The sequence below is a fragment of the Macaca mulatta genome, chromosome 1 (genome assembly GCF_049350105.2).
Source record: "Macaca mulatta isolate MMU2019108-1 chromosome 1, T2T-MMU8v2.0, whole genome shotgun sequence".
NCBI lineage: Eukaryota > Metazoa > Chordata > Mammalia > Primates > Cercopithecidae > Macaca > Macaca mulatta.
In genome coordinates, this window is record NC_133406.1 from 188,983,836 (window position 1) to 189,001,471 (window position 17,636).

The 17,636-nt window shown below is 39.5% G+C and overlaps 1 protein-coding gene across 42 annotated transcripts in view; it reads right to left on the bottom strand.

Annotated features, from left to right (window-relative positions):
• Positions 1-17,636, bottom strand: part of OSBPL9 (oxysterol binding protein like 9) — a 167,436-nt gene that overhangs the window by 102,996 nt on the left and 46,804 nt on the right. For 23 of the 42 annotated variants that reach the window (XM_015139705.3, XM_015139695.3, XM_077957303.1 and 20 more), the window contains one exon: positions 10,132-10,210. The exons of 6 other annotated variants lie outside the window; for them this stretch is intronic. In XM_015139705.3, coding sequence (XP_014995191.1) covers positions 10,132-10,210 — 79 coding nt within the window. Of the gene's footprint in view, positions 1-9,525; positions 9,588-10,131; positions 10,211-17,636 lie in introns of all 42 variants that reach the window. 13 more of the 42 variants (XM_077957379.1, XM_077957390.1, XM_077957378.1 and 10 more) reach the window with 1 other exon arrangement.

Here is a 17,636-nt window from a genome sequence, read left to right on the forward strand (position 1 = left end):
TTTTGTATTTTTAGCAGAGGGGGGGTTTCGCCATGTTGGTCCAGGCTGGCAGAATGACTCAATTTTATAACACACATTCATACACACACAGAGTAGTCCCCCTTTATCATAGGAAGACCCCCAGTGGATGCCTGAAACTGTGGATAGTACTGAACCCTATATGTACTATATATTTTTTCCTATTACATACTTGCCTATAATAAAGTTTCTTTTATAAATTAGGCACAGTAAGATTAACAGCTAATAATAAAATAGAACAATTCTAACAATATGCCAGCATCACCACTATAGTGGTCTGGCACCATTAGTAAGTAAAAGAAAGGCTACTTGAACACAAACACTGCAGTACACTGCAACAGCAGATCTGATACCAAGAAGTCTACTTAGTAAGTGACTAATGGGCAGGTAGCATCATCACCATAGATAATGGCACAAAAGGATGATTCGCACCCAAGTGGATGGAGCAAAACAGTGTGCAGTTTAAAACTTATCAATTGTTTATTTCTGGAGTTTTCTATTTAGTATGTTCAGACCACAGCTGACCACAGGTAACTGAAACTGTGTAAAGTGAAAGATAAGAGGGGATTACTGTACACAACTTAAGGATCAGAAGGAAATACACAAGCATGCTACTAACAATTATCTTCAAGTGGTAGTATTATGAATGATTATTAGTATCATCTTTATACTACTTCATACTTTTCCCAAATTTCTAAAGTGAGTATTAATTTTACTACTTAGAAATTATGGAAAACGGAATATTGGAATAAAATGTACATTATTAACAAAAAATAAAACTATCCTCTCTAACCTTGATAGCTATTAAGTCAAACAGTCCATAATTAGTTAAACCTGGAAAGATTATAACTTCAAATATTTAGGCAGGATCTTGTACAGAAAGCAAATAAAGAAGAAAAGTACATCAGTGAAGTCCAACCCTCCTCAATAATACAACAAACTCCCAATATGTGAATTCAGTAGCATTTTCCTAACACCTATTGAAATGATAAAATCTAATTAGAAAATTAGTTATAGCTGGTTTACTTCCCTTACATAAAGTGTGGAAATATTTTATTATTTGGTTTCATTTTGGAGAAGAATTATCACATGAAAATAAAAAATATGAAACAACAGAGGAAAATTTTTTAAAATCAATAGTCCTACTGATAATGGCCTCTGTTTACTAGTGATAGTGTTCAGATAGCAGAACACCTTTAAGCCTGCAACCACGGTTTATAATTTACTAAATGATTAATGATGCAGATGTGCCTTGCTAAACTGATCGATGTTAACGCAGTAGCAGTGATGTTGCCATAATATACTTGATCAATATAACTTCTCTGAATTAAACACTTTCCTTCACCATAACATCAACAACTAGTTTATTTGTAGTAATTTTGCATTTTTTTTTTTTTCTTTTTTGGAGACGGAATCTTGCTCTTGCTCTATCGCCCAGGCTGGAGTGCAGTGGCGTGATCTCGGCTCACTGCAACCGAGGAAAAAAAAAAAAAAAGTTCCCTGTAAAGTCTTTTGAAAATGAAGGATTATTTTATGGAAAACTAATCACATATATATCCTTAATTTTTATCTTTAAAATTTTATTTGTTTTTCACACATCAGATTTGCTTAAGGCAAGACTTGCCTAATATATAGGTTAGGACATACAGACAACCCAAATTCAAGGGCAAATCGCTTACCTCTGTGTCTCACTTCTCTTTATCTATAAATTGAGGACAATTCCTTCTTATGTGTAAGTGGTTGTTATGAGGGTAAACTGGAATAACATGTTAAACCATTGGATCCAGACACATGGTTCTCAACTTGAGTGCATTAGAATCACTAGAGCGGACCCATTCCCAAAGTTTCTGATTCAGCAAGTGAGGCGCAGAGCTCAAGAATCTGCATTTCTAACAAGTTCCCAGGTGATGCTGACCCTCTGGTCGGGAACCACACTTTGAGAATCCCTGATGTAGACCTACATGGGCATGAATCTTGGCTCTGCCACTTAGCTTCTCTGAAACTCAGTTACTCTAACTCTAAAACTAGACATAAAGCTATCTCACAGGCTATGGAATTTAGGAATTACGTAAGTAATGTACAGTGCCTGTTACACAGTGCCTGGTTCATAACATTTATTTAGTAGTAGTAATAGTAGTTGTTACCACTACCACCAACACCAATACCGCCACTAATATTTCTACGAAGTAATGGAACATGTAGAACATTAACAATGCCAAATTGGGTTTTTTTGTGATTTTTAAAATTGTATTTATCACGTACAACATATTTTGAAGTGTATATACATTGTGGAATGGTTTGATCTAGCCAATTAACAAATGTATCACTTCACATAATTATCACTTTTGTGGTCATTGTCGATTTTTTTTTTTTTTATACGGAGTCTTGCTCTGTTGCCCAGGCTGGAGTACAGTGGCGCAATCTCGGCTTACTGAAATCTTTGCCTCCCAAGTTCAAGCCATCCTCCCACCTCAGCTTCCTGAGTAGCTGGGATTACAGGCACATCACCACCACTCCCAGCTAATTAGCGTCAAATTTTTTAATTGCATTAAACTGCATTGTAATTTAGAGTTCCTTTTTTTACATTAATTTCTTTTCTTTTTTTTTTCTTTTTTTTTTTTTGAGAAAGCATCTCACTCTGTTAACCAGGCAGGGGTGCAATGGCAGCATCTCGGCTCACTGCAACCTCCGCCTCCCAGTTCAAGCAATTCTCCTGCCTTAGCCTCCTGAGTAGCTGGGACTACAGCACGCACCACCATAACTGGCTAATTTTTTATATTTGTAGTAGAGACGGGGTTTCACCATGTTGGCCAGGCTGGTCTCAAACTCCTGGTCTCAAGTGATTCACCCACCTCAGTCTCCCAAAGTGCTGGGATTACAGATGTGAACCACCATGCCCGGCCTCTTAATTCCTTTTCTGATAAATGTTAATTATAAGCTAGTTGACGAATCTCTACAATATATTTTATAACAATGAAGAGGAAAATGGCTTTGGGTACAATTGTTTGTGTTCAAATTTCAGTTCTGTCTTATATTAGCTATGTGTCGGTGGCTCCCAGTCTTCTAATCAATAAAATAAAAGCACTAATAGTATAACAGTAACCTACCTCATAAGGTTGTGAAAACTGCATGAGTTAAAATGTTTATTTTATGGTAGGCACTATTCAGTTAAAACTCATAAAATAAACATTCAATAAATATTAGCCGTTATTATTATTATTACCCCAATATATTATCAGTAACATTATGAATGATATATATTAAATCATTAAACAGATACAATTTCATTTGAAGGTAAAATTCAAATAATGTTTTTTTCTAATTATTAATATGAACTAGTCTTCTATTAGATTGAGCTATATGAACTGCTGATATGCAGCTACTTTTCACCTGTAAAAAACAGTAATTTCATATGGTTGAAGCTAATAGCTTTCATCCTAACCTCTCTGATCATTCCTCTGAGCCTGTTAGCAGTTCTACCCTAGTGTGATCCAAGGTTTAATCATCAGCTCTCTTCTCACTCTGATCTTCCAGAAGGATAACACTCACTACTGCCATGGCTGTAATCAAAGACTAAAAATCCAAAGGTTTTATCTAGCCCATAGATGCATTTTATTTGGTCTACATAAAAAATTGTTCCTAAAACTGGAGAGTTCACACACATACACTCAACCCCATTCACACACACACACACAAAAATAATAATTAAATTTCTGGCTTCTCTTGAAAAAAAAAAAGGATGAGCTGACAACAATGGGTGAACATTCCAAGCCTACAACTGTCTGGAACTAAGTGGCACCTATCCCTTTTACACAGGGTGTGACCTCTCCAACTTGCGTCTTTACACAGCCATACTCTTAACTCATTTACAGTTTATGCACTGCTTAATGACTGGAATCTGCTCTGAGAAATGTGTCCTGAGAAATACATCATTAGGCAATTTCATCACTGTGCAAACATCAGTACATGAACCTAGATGGTAAAGCCTACTACACACCTAAGCTATAGGGTTTGGCTATCATTCCTAGGCTATAAACCTGCAAGCTTGTCCAATCTGCGGCCCACAGGCTGCATGTGGCACAGGATGGCTTTGAATGCAACCCAATACAAATTCATAAACTTTCTTAAAACACTATGAAGTTTTTTTTGTAATTTTCTTTTTTAGCTCATCAGCTATCATTAGTGTATTTTATGTGTGACCCAAGCAATTCTTCTTCCAATGTGGCCCAGGGAAGCCAAAAGATTTGATGCCCTGCCATAGAGTACGTTACTGGACTCAATACTGAGGGCAACTACAACACAATGGTAAGTATTTGCGTATCTAAACATAGAAAAAGTACAGTAAAAATATGGTATTATAATCTTACAGAACCACCATCATATATGTGGTCCATTGTTGACTTAAATGTCCTTATGCAGCACTTGACTGTACTTACCTGCCTAGCCGTTAGGCATTCATATTTTCAACTGCTAGTTCTACCTACCAGTAGTATGCCGACGACCACAAATCTCCATTTCCAGCCCAGACTCAGATCCAATTACCATCACCTGTGTGTCCCACAGATACCTTAAACATAAGAGGTCCCTCACCACCACCTCTGATCTCCTATATTCTCTATTTCAGATGCTGACGGTGAGGCACAATGGCTAACACCTGAAATTCCAGCACTTTGGGAGGCTAAGGCAGGAAGATCGCTTGAGCCCAGGAGTTCAAGACCAGTCCTGGCAACACAGTGAGTTATACCTCAGTAAGTTGATTAAACATACATAAATTTTAACTCAAAAAATAACTCACTATTAAAATAAAAATTTTTTATTAAAAAAATAAAAAATTAGTTGGCCATGGTGGTGTAGACTAAATTTTTTAGTACTTCCAGCTACTCTGGAGGCTGAGATGGGAGGATCACTTGAGCCCAGGAAGTCGAGGCTGCAGTTCATGCCACTACACTCCAGCCTGGGTGACAAAGCAAGGCAGAAAGAAAGAGAGAGAGAGAAAGAGAGAGAGGGAGAGATGTTGACAACATCCAACAATAAGACAAGCCAAGAGCATCACCCTTAGTACCCAAATTCTCTCACCTCCCATTTCCGAGCAATTACCAGTTCCTACAGATTAAAAACTTTTTTAGAGACAAGGCATCACTATATTGCCCAGGCTGGAGTGCAGTGGCTATGCACAGGTATGATCATAGAATGCTACAGTCTTAAACTCCTGGGCTCCAGTGGTCTTCTGGCCTCAGCCTCCTGAATAGCTAGAACTACAGGTGCATACCACTGTGCCCCAGTTCCTATAGATTTTAAAAAATCTCAAATCTAGTCCATTTTCCTCCCTATTACCACTGCTTTAATCTATTTAAGGTCTCATCAACAACCACAGCTATGTTACAATACTATTGATAAACTGCCCATGCTCCAAGCCAAAGACACTGCTCCCACATGTGTGTTAGATCCCATCCTCTCTTGCTTTCTCCACGACATTGATCCAGTAACTCTCTCCTTTCTCTCCTGCATCATCAATTCTTCCCTCTTTACTGAATCACTGCCAACAACATAGAAATGCTATTATTTCTCTTGTCCTACAAAAACAAAACAAAAGCTCCCTTGCTCCCATTTCCCCTTCCAGTTACTGCTATATTTCTCATCTTCCCTTTACATCAAAACTTGAATGCGGCCCGGCGCGGTGGCTCAAGCCTGTAATCCCAGCACTTTGGGAGGCCGAGACGGGCGGATCATGAGGTCAGGAGATCGAGACCATCCTGGCTAACACGGTGAAACCCCGTCTCTACTAAAAATACAAAAAAAACTAGCCGGGCGAGGTGGCGGGCGCCTGTAGTCCCAGCTACTCGGGAGGCTGAGGCAGGAGAATGGCGTAAACCTGGGAGGTGGAGCTTGCAGTGAGCTGAGATCCGGCCACTGCACTCCAGCCTGGGTGACAGAGCGAGACTCCGTCTCAAAAAAAAAAACCAAACCTTGAATGTATTGTTTCTACTCCCATCTTAAAATCACTCTTCTCAAGGTTACCAATAAACTTCTCATTATTAAATCCTATAATCATTTCTCAATCCTCATCTTCCTTGACCTGTCAGGAGCATTTGACATAGTCGCTGATCCTTCTTTCCTCCTAGAAACACCTTTTCTTATGGCTTCCAGGGTACCACATTCATTTGATTTTCCTCCTACTTTTTGGTTGCTTCTTCTCAACCTCTTTCGCTGGTTTTACCTCATCATGCACCCTCTCAATAAATGTTTGAGTGCCCCAGGGCTCGGCAGTTGGACCTCTTTTCTCTCAACATTTATTCCCAAATTCTTGTGGCTTTAAATACCATCTACGTGCCAATGACTCCTAACTCTATTTCTGCAGCCCACACTTTTCCACTGAACTCCAACTGCCTACTTGACATCTCCATTTGCCTATTTGGTGGACATTTAAAACTTGTTTAGTAAACATGTCCAAAGCTAAGCTCCGATGCCCACATTTCCCTCGCCCTCCCAAAACTAGTTCCTCCTGCGATCTTCCATTTCAGTTAATGGCAATTCCATTTTTGTTACTCGACCTAGACTTGTCTTTCTGTCATATGCTACAGCTCAACCTTCAGAATAAATATACTATCATACAACAGAGTATTACTTAGCAACATAAAAGGAACTATTAATATATGCAACAACATAGATGAATCTTAAAAACATTATGCTGACCTAAAATAAAGCCAGAGAAGAAAGTACATACTGTATGATTCCATTTATGTGAAATTCTCCAAACAAAACACCTATTCCACAATGAGAGAAAGCAGATAAGTGGTTGCCTGGGGCCAGGGGCTGGGGCTGGGGACTGACTGACAGGAGCATAAAGGAATGATGGAATCTATATCTTGAGTGTGGTGGTAGTTATGAGTAAATAAACTGATTAAACTGCATAACTATATATTGTGTACATTTTACACCTCAATATATAGTGTAATTACACCTCAATAAAGGTGATTAAACATACACACAATTTGACCACTTCTCACTATCTCCCCATCTCCACTGCTACCATGTGGGAGCCACTACCACCTCTCTTCTGGTTTACAACAGCCTCCTACTGCAGAAATAGTTTCCCTACTTCTGTCCTTGCCCCTCTGAATTTTACTCCTAACACAGTGGCTAGAGCCATCCTGTTAAAACATAAATCACACCATGTCACTCCTCTGCTCAAAACCTTCTAATGGCCTTTTATCTTAGTCAAATTCAATGCCCTTATTTTTTTTTTTTTTTTGAGACGGAGTCTCGCTCTGTCGCCCAAGCTGGAGTGCAGTGGCCGGATCTCAGCTCACTGCAAGCTCCACCGCCCGAGTTTACGCCATTCTCCTGCCTCAGCCTCCCAAGTAACTGGGACTACAGGCGCCCGCCACCTCGCCCGGCTAGTTTTTTGTATTTTTTAGTAGAGAGGGGGTTTCACCATGTTAGCCAGGATGGTCTTGATCTCCTGACCTCGTGATCCGCCCATCTCGGCCTCCCAAAGTGCTGGGATTACAGGCTTGAGCCACCGCGCCCGGCCTTCAATGCCCTTATAAAGGTCTCATATGGTTGGACTTCCTGTGTCCTCTCAGATTTCATTCCCCATTACTCTCCCCGCATGGTTACCTGCACTCCAATCAGAGCTGGCCTCCAGCTGCTCTTCAAATATATGACTATAAACTAGAAAAAGAAAAACAAAACAAAGTATGTGACAGTGTTGTGGAGGGAGGCAGGGTGGGTACGTCATTCCAGGCAGAGAAATGACTATTCACCCCACCTCCCCCACCAACATAGCCATATACTTTGTTCCCTCACTTTCTTCAGCTCTTCACTAAAAGGCACCATCTCAGTGAGTCTTTCCCTAGCTACCCTATTTTCAATTTCAACACCTCCCCTCTCTCCACAATCTCACTTCTATTTAATTTTTTCCTTTCCTATTTTATTTTTTTCTCCCCAGGACTTATCACTCTCATTTACTTATATTTTACTAACTTATTGTGTTGATCGTATTGATTACCTTTCTCCTTTCCTGGAATGGATGACCCAAAGGGCAAGGAGTTTTATCTGTTTTGTATGCCACTGTATCCCCCGAATAATGTCTAAAATAGATGTTGAATGAATAAATGAATGTATCTGAACAAACTCTAGCTTTCCCTTTAATAGTTGACAGTAGAATTTGTTTTATAAATGCATCAACTGATATTTCATTTGCTTAAAAAAAAAACTAGTGTATTCAATGAAAACTTCAGCACATTTAAACATATGTTCATGTATATAGCTAAAATTTGCTTTCAATTCTAATCAAGAATTTAAGATCTCTCAGGCATTGATAACTTTTTATCAAATTTGCAGGGATTTTATGATCAAGGACCTATGAATGTGAAATAGCTCTCATTAACAACAACAACAAAAAAAATACAGTCTTACCAAATTCTTTGCAAAATCCAGATCTCACGCTAAGACTCCCATAACTACTACAATAGAAAATAAACTAATTATTCTGACAGTTTCAGAACTATGAATCAATTTTTAAAATGTGCATAACTCTTATCATTTAAATCCTTCCTTAGGAAAATTCCTTGTTTTATAAGCCAAATAAGTATGAGAGTGCCAATGGGGACATAAATAATTTAAAAGTAAATCAGAAGGTAGAGATGCAGCTTCTGAGGGTCCAAAGGAGGTGTCTCCTTCTTAGTAACTGCAGAGAAGAGAATTCCATACTGCAGCCTTACCTGCACCCAGCAGCTCTTTCTTGAAATGCATTAAAATATTCAACTGTGTTCAAGTAGAGTTCCAGAGTGTAGGAATTATCTGCTTTGATTTATAAGCATTACATATTTAACCTAAAAATAAAAACTCTGGACTTTCATAATAGGATTTAAAATGTTTTATAAAGTTAAATATAGTAGAGAATTTCAGGACAGCATCGTTATTAAAGCAGCTCTGAATAAATAATATCATCAAACACAGTAAATATTTTAAGGATATGTGGAAGAAGTATTAGAGATATCACTATTGAGTACACTGGTTTATGTTTGTTGGATATAATTTGCATCTTTCATTACTATCTGTCAATTTCTGAAACAAGACAATGAAGAAAAATAACTGCAATTCACTATCCTAGCACAAAAAGACAACAGCTGCCTAAACACCTCATATAACTTATCTGGCCTCTGTTAGACTTCATAACCAAAACATTTTTAAGCAGTAAATGTATTTAATATTTACTTATCTTGGCATAACTAGCATCTCTAACAGTGTACTGTTACTTGTAGTTGAGAGAAAGTGCTAACCTCTCCAAATCTTTTCATTTCTAAGTTTCTTGGACTGCTCTAAACATAAAAGAGAGATTACTCTGGAAAGGCAAAATAACAAAACCATTAATACTAAAACTAATAGTCACTCCTAATAGACAAGAGGTACTTTAGGACAGGATCATTAAAATGGACTTTTATTTGCTGGTTTAGAGTTTTCAAAGCAAGATGAAATGAGAATGATCATACAGTACCTTACCCTTTCTACCGGTGAACCATAGCATGCAATGCCGAAACACAGCAGTGGCAGATGGCATTTGACTATAAAAAGGATAATAGAGAAATGATGGCTGGCAGACAAAACACAGAAATACAGATGAAATGAATGCAAACTTGTAATTCTTGAAGCAGAGCAAAACCTTTAAGCCAAAGGTTGCCACTAAGCTTCAATTTAATTTATATTTTGTGTTTTACACAGACGAACACTGCAACCTTCACAATCAGTCTTTATACTCTTCATGCAGAAGCAGAACCATACTCCTTGATAAAGAAGATCAGCAACCTTCTGTAAACACAAGCCAGCAGCAGCAGCAGCCCATTACTCTCTCCCTTCACTGATTTTTATCCTTTAAAATTTTTCATCTCCAACTGCAGCCAGATCCACAGTCGTTTCAAATCGATCTATATCCACTGCAGATACAAATCCCTGCCTAACCTGCAGTACCACTTCATCCAGGATGTTCCTATGCACTCGTTCATGCAGGATCAGTTGCAAAACCATTCAAGTCATCCAGCAAACAACCCAAAAGAGAAGAAAAGAAGCAGATGGGACTATGAAGAGAAAGAATCTCTTCTTTCAGCTCACCCTGGAAATGGAAGGTTTTCTGATCAACAGTTATTGTGAAGGTGCTGTCGTCCTCATCGTCTATACCAATCACAGCTCCCTGTGAAACAAAGAGCAAAATCCCAATAAGGCAAACAATGACATCAGCAATATTCACTACTGCTACAGCCCTGGAATACTCAATGCACCAACGGCACTGGAAGCAGGCTACAGAAAAGAGGATCTGAGACTCTAGTTTTGCTTAAAGAGAAAGAACTAAAGAGAGGAGCTGGCAGGACACTCTAGTACCATGCATAGGTACACTCTATGCCTTCCTGACGGGCATAGATGTGCTGGGAGGGGGAGGGGACAAACACAGAAGCTGAATCTAGAATCTGTGTTTAAGAGCCAGCCACTGAGCCTTTCTGAACTTCAGAATGCTCTCTAAAAAGGGAGTCAAAAACCTACACCTCACCAGGTTGTTGTAAGGCTGAAAGAAGGCAGGTGCTCTTCATCAGGCTGCTTCTGCGACAGTATATACTTGTTAGTGTAGAAATGCCAGGTGACATTTGCTTCAAAACACTGTCCCAACCCCTTCTTCCAGGTGTTCCCATAACCACTTGTACATTGCCCTGCAAGAGCATTTTTCACAGTATACTGTGATTATCTGTTCATATGTCAGCGTCTTCCTACTGAACCACTATGAGATCTTAGAAATCAAGGACTATTTCATTTGATACATGGCACTTAGGTACATACTTAGTATATGTTTCTAAATAAGAGCACGAACAACTCTCCAAACTGGGGGTGGGCAGGCACACACAATGGGGAACTGAATTTATAATCTGTTTTGGGAAGGCGGACTGGGTAGGTTTTAACCCTTTTAAAAAATATTTTTTATGGCCGGGCGCGGTGGCTCACGCCTGTAATCCCAGCACTTTGGGAGGCCGAGGCGGGCGGATCACAAGGTCAGGAGATCGAGACCACGGTGAAACCCCGTCTCTACTAAAAATTACAAAAAAATTAGCCGGGCGCGGTTGTGGGCGCCTGTAGTCCCAGCTACTCGGGAGGCTGAGGCAGGAGAATGGCGTGAACCCGGGAGGCGGAGCTTGCAGTGAGCCGAGATCGCGCCACTGCACTCCAGCCTGGGCTGGGTGACAGAGCGAGACTCCGTCTCAAAAAAAAAAAAAAAATTTTATTATTATTTTTTGAGACAGTCTCACCCTGTTGCCCAGGCTGTCCCCCAGGCTGGAGTGCAGTGGCACGATCTCAGCTCACTGCAACCTCCACCTCCCAGGTTCAAGCGATGCTTCTGCCTCAGCCTCCCAAGTAGCTGGGATTACAGGCATGTGCTACCACACCTGGCTAATCTTTGTATTTTTAGTAGAGACGGGGTTTCATCTTGTTGGCCAGGCTGGTCTCGAACTCCTGACCTCAAGTGATCTGCCTGCCTCAGTCTCCCAAAGTGCTGGAATTACAGGAGTGCCCCACCACACCTGGCCCCCTTTTCTTAATATTCAACTATATGCATTCTGTGAAGACAACAGGAATTAAAGGAAGAGACAGAAAACTAAGCTAAATAGGGAATCTACTTGTCAATGTCCTTAAGAAATAAGCATCTTAAGTATTCCAGAGAGAAAGACTAGAGAACACAGAATAGGTCAAATGTCTCAGGCTGGTGATAAGAGAAGCAGTATGCCGTGGATAAAACCACAGACCTTGACAATGGGAGCTGAAATGACTCAAGGTGACAAAATACCTAATCCCATGAAAAAAGGCTATATAAGGGGACTATTCCTATACCAGGAATATTAGGGAATAGGATCAAACATTTATTCATTTCTTTCCCTGAAGCTATCTGGATGAACCCCAACTCTATCCAAATTCTATCTACTTGAATTACTTTACTTATTCCTCAGTGTCAGATGGGGTACGAAATTTTATCTCCATTTTCAAATATGGAAAGCGTCTCCAGAGAGTATAATGACTTGCCCAAGGTCACACAAAGAGTTAACAGCAGATCCAGTACCAGATCACCATTGGCATGGTACCTGGCTATTCCATGACAGCAAATACAGACATACTTCAGTGGGTAAGCACATGCAGAAACAGCTCATTCTAGTTAACGTAATTTGTGGTTAACTGAGTTAACCTTCTAACTTGTGATGTATCAAATATTTCCTGAGTCATAACTAAATACCAAAATATATGCTATATACAGCTCTGGAATATATGCCTTCAAGGCACTTATATCTAGTACAGGAAATAAAACACACAAAGAGGTGACTATAATACAAGGCGAAAAGTTATCTCTATCTGGATGAACCTTGAAAACAGTATGCTAAGTGAAAGAAGCTAGTCACTAAGGATCACATGTTACATGATTCTACTTACAAAAAAAAGTCCAGAATAGGCAAATACATAGACTGAAAGTAGATTAGTGGTTGTTTAGTGCTGGGAGGGTTGGGGTGAAATGGGGAATGGCTGCTAACGGGTATACCAGGTTTTTTACAAGGTGATGACAACATTCTAAAATTGACTACGATGACGGTTGAACAACTCTGTGAATATACTAAAAACATAAATTGTATACTCCAAGTGGATAAATTGCATAGTATGTGTATTATATCTCAACAAAGCTGTTACAACTCACTCCACTCTCCAATGCCTATTCTTTCTTTTGAGTTCCTTAATTAAGAACCCAAATGTAAGCTCACCAAGTCTCCTAGTCAACTCCGGTAGAAACCTCCAGGTCTGCACAACTAGGTTGTGCTCATTCTACCTCCCAACTCTGAAGTTCATCAACTCGTCTCCATCCTCTCTGCTACTTCTGTAATTCAGGCTTTCATTGTTTCTTGTTTGATAACAATCTGCCTGCCTTCAGTCTGGACACTTTACAGTTAGTTCACAGTCCTTGCTACTGCTGGAGTAATAGTTCTAAAGCACAGACTCTTATTGGAGACTCACATGTTTAAAACCTTCCTTGGCTCTCTATGAACTAACAGATAAAGTCAGCATTACTTCATAATGTCATTCAAGGATGTTCAAAATCTGGCCGAACCAACATTTCCACTATCGTCACCCAGCTTCCTTCTGCCCCACCTCACAGAGACACCATACGAATTCAGCTTCAACATTTCTTCCACACACCTCACTCATGGAAAGAGTTCAGTGCAACAGCTGGCAGCATTAACTATTCACTGTAGTTTAGTGCTCTGTGATGACAAGATCGACGGCAGTGTTATTCAACAGAACTTTCTGCAGTGATTAAAATGTTCTGTATTTGTGCTGTTCAGTTTAATAGTCACTAGCCACAAGTGGCTGTTGAACATCTGAAATATGACTAGCATGACTGAGGAACTTATTTAAAATTTTTAAATTTTAACATAATTATTTTAATATTTAAAATGTTTAAAAACATCAAGCAATTTCACTTTTTTTTTTTTTTTTTTTTTTTTTTTTTTTTTTTGAGACGGAGTCTTGCTCTGTCGCCCAGGCTGGGGTGCAGTGGCCGGATCTCAGCTCACTGCAAGCTCCACCTCCCGGGTTTACGCCATTCTCCTGCCTCAGCCTCCTGAGTAGCTGGGACTACAGGCGCCCGCCACCTCGCCCGGCTAGTTTTTTGTATTTTTTAGTAGAGATGGGGTTTCACCGTGTTAGCCAGGATGGTCTCGGCCTCCCAAAGTGCTGGGATTACAGGCTTGAGCCACCGCGCCCGGCCGCAATTTCACTTTTTAAGGTCACTCCTCAAGCTCTATTTCTCACTATTTGTTAAACAAAAGCAAAATCCCACATCTCCCTCTAGCTACCACCTCCCCTCACATTGCTTTCAGAGAGGAGCTTTTTGAAAATTGGCTGTACCTTGACCTTTCATCCACTCCTGCAAGCCGGCTTCCTTCCTCTCACTGCACCAAACTTCTCTCTCACAGATCTCCAATGACCACATTACTACTCTAGTTTTGTTGTACAGAACTTCTCTGGAGGCCAGGCGCAGTGGCTCACGCCTGTAATCCTAGCACTTTGGGAGGCCGAGGAGGGCGGATCACCTGAGGTCAGGGGTTCAAGACCAGCCTGGTCAATATGTTGAAACCCTGTGTCTACTAAAAATACAAAAATTAGCCGGGCATGGTGGCGCATGCCTGTAATCCCAGCTACTCAGGAGGCTGCGGCAGGAGAATCGCTTCAAGGCAGAGATTGCAGTGAGCCAAGATCACACTACTGCACTCCAGCCTGGGTGACAGAGCGAGACTCTTAAAATAAATAAATAAATAAATACAAAACATTTCTCTGGAGCACCTGTTGCCCTGTTGCTGCTACAGAAACATTCTCTCTGCATACTTTAGATAGTCTATATGGAAGAAAACATTACTTTCTGGGCCTTTGCACTTTCCCCTCTCTAACCGAAGGCTCTTTGAAGACTCGAACCTAGCTAAGTCTCCTACTCCAATCAGGTCTTGTCATGATCCTGAGCATTATTCAATGTATATATGCACAACTGATCTGATGTTCTGGTCTCTCAGTTTCTTGATTTGTTGAATGACTCAAATGAACTACATTGCTATTCTCCGTCAGTCATTTCCTATGACAAAAACCCTACACTCACACTGTCCAATATAACAGCCATTGGCCACATACTGGGTATTTAAGTTCTAATTAAAGTTAAGCAAAAATTTAAAATAAGTCCCTCAGGCTGGGTGCGGTGGCTCGCGCCTGTAATCCCACCACTTTGGGAGGCCAAGGCTGGCAGATCACCTGAGGTCAGGAGTTCAAGACCAGTCTGACCAACATGGAGAAACCCCATCTCTACTAAAAATACAAAATTAGTTGGGCATGGTGGCGCATGCCTATAATCCCAGCTACTTGGGAGACTGAAGCAGGAGAATCACTTGAACCCAGGAGTTGGAGGTTGCTGTGAACCGAGACTGCGCCATTGCACTCCAGCCTGGGAAACAAGAGCGAAACTCTCTCTCAAAAATAAATAAATAAATTAAATAAGTCCCTCAGTCACACTAGTCATATTTCAAATGTTCAACAGCCACTTGTGGCTGACTGTGAAACTGAACAGCACAAATACAGAACATTTTAATCACTGCAGAAAGTTCTGTTGGATAACACTGCCGTGAATCTTATCATCACAGAGCACTAAACCACAGTAAATAGTTAATGCTGCCAGCTATTGAACTGAACTCATTTTCATGAGTAAAGCATTATACTAAGCATTTTACACATACTATCTCACCTGAAAATAACACTACACTGAAATGTAACATATATACAAATCATAAGTGTACAAGCTCAATGAACAGAAGAGCTCCCCTTGTAACACTTCCTAATCATTAACCCAACCCTCCATTCCAAAGATAAATACTATCCTTAGCTCTAATATATTAAATTAGTTTAGTCTTTGAATTTATTTATTTATTTATTTATTTATTTATTTTTGAGACAGAGTCTCACTCTGTCACCAAGGTTGGACTGCAGTGGCGTGATCTCAGCTCACTGCAACCTCCGCCTTCCAGGCTCAAGTGATATTTGTGCCTCAGCTTCCCGAGTAACTGGGATTACAGGCATGCACCACCACACACCCAGCTAATTTTTGTATTTTTAGTAGAGACAGCATTCACCATGTTGACCAAGCTGGTCTCAAACTCCTGGCCTCCAGTGATCTAGCCTCTCAAAGTGCTGAGATTACAGGTGTGAGTCATCATGCCTGGCCCTGTCTTTGAATTTTATACAAATGGACTCATACCACTTATTTTTCTTTGTGTCTGGCTTCTTTCATGCACCATGTTTGTAAGATTCATCCATACTGTTGTATGAAACAGTAGTTTGTTCATTTTTATTGCTATATATATCATTCCTCTTATAGATCCACAATGATCAATTCCATTGTGGATGGACATTTATGTTCTTTTCAGTTTTACATTATTAGAATAAAGCTCCTATGAATATTCTTATTCAAATCTGTTGTTATACATATATTTATATTAAATACAGATCTAGGAGAGTAAATTTCCTTGGTCACAGGATATGCATATATCAGTTTTAGAGATACTATCAAACGGTCCTCAAAAGTGATTGTGTCAACTATACTCCCATCAGCGGTATACGACAGTTTCAACTGTTCCACTAACTTCACTAACACTTTTTTACCTTACGTATTCTCGGCAAGTAAGCAGTGACATTTCGTACTGGTTTTAATTTCCACTTCCCTAGTAACTGACAAGGTTAAGTATCTTTTCATGGTTTCTGACCATTTGAATATCCTCTTTTGTGAAATAGTTTGTTTCTTCTCCATTGACAAGACTGGACTATCTTTTTCTCATTACTTGTAGTTCTTTCTATATCATGGGTATGAGCCCTTCAATGGTTATAAATTAAGCAAGTATCTACTTCTACTCTGTTGCCTGCTTTTGCACTCACATAATGATATCTTTTGATGAAGAATTCTTAACTTTAAAGTAGTACAATGTATTGACTTTCCATTTTATAGTTCTGCTTTCTACATCTCCTTTAAGAAGTCTTTCCCAGTCCCAAGGCTATGAAAATATTCTCCTACATTATCTTCCGGAAGGCTTTACATTTGGATATCAGGTAGAGTAAATCCTCCAATTTAAAAAAATTTTTTTAAATAAATAAACATCATCAACACAGTCATAGCTAGCCATCCCCAAAGGGGCAGATGAAAGCAAATCACCATTTCTACTGGGTTCTGTATGCTGGCTGAGAAGGCAGGAATCAGGAATGGATATTCTTGGCTCTTTATAAATTTTTAGTCAGCTACACACATTACACATACACACACACACACACACACACACAAACACTTGCCAGCATAATGACTCAAATGACTGGAAATAAACTGGGATTTGCCAGTCTAAATAAATAGACTGCCATTTATTTAGGCATTTTTTAATTTCAATAATGTTTATCATTTCCTGAGTAGAGGTCTCACTCATCTTTTGTTAATATTTATTCCTAAAAATTTGATGCCTTTTGATGCTATTATAAATGTTCTCCATTTCAAAAAATTCATGTTCTCATTGCTAGTTGTCAGTATACAGAAATATCATTGATTTTTATATAATAACTTTGTATCCGGTTATCTTGCTAGATTCAATTCTCAATTATAATAGCTATATCCATAGATTCTTTTGGATTTTCCATATGCTCAATTGAGTTGCTGTGAATAACAGTCTTATTACTTCTACTCCAAGCCTTATACCTTATATGTCTTTTATTGCTTTATTCATTGGCTAGGACTCCCAACAACAAAAGCAGTCATTGGGTAAAAATTCTAAACCTTCCTGCTATGCCCTCCCACCTGAAGACTCACTTGCATCTAAACCCAGCATGCTTCCTTTCCACTTATCATAATGAAAAAGGCATCCATTCTTCTATCTAAAACCCAGTCCTTCCACACTCATGCCCCATATCCCTGCCAATTTTCAATTTCTGTCTCTCTCTTCCTGGTCTCTATTTCTCTTCTCGGTCTCTCTCTCTCTCTCTTTCTCTCTTTTTCCCAACTGCATTTACACATACTCAAG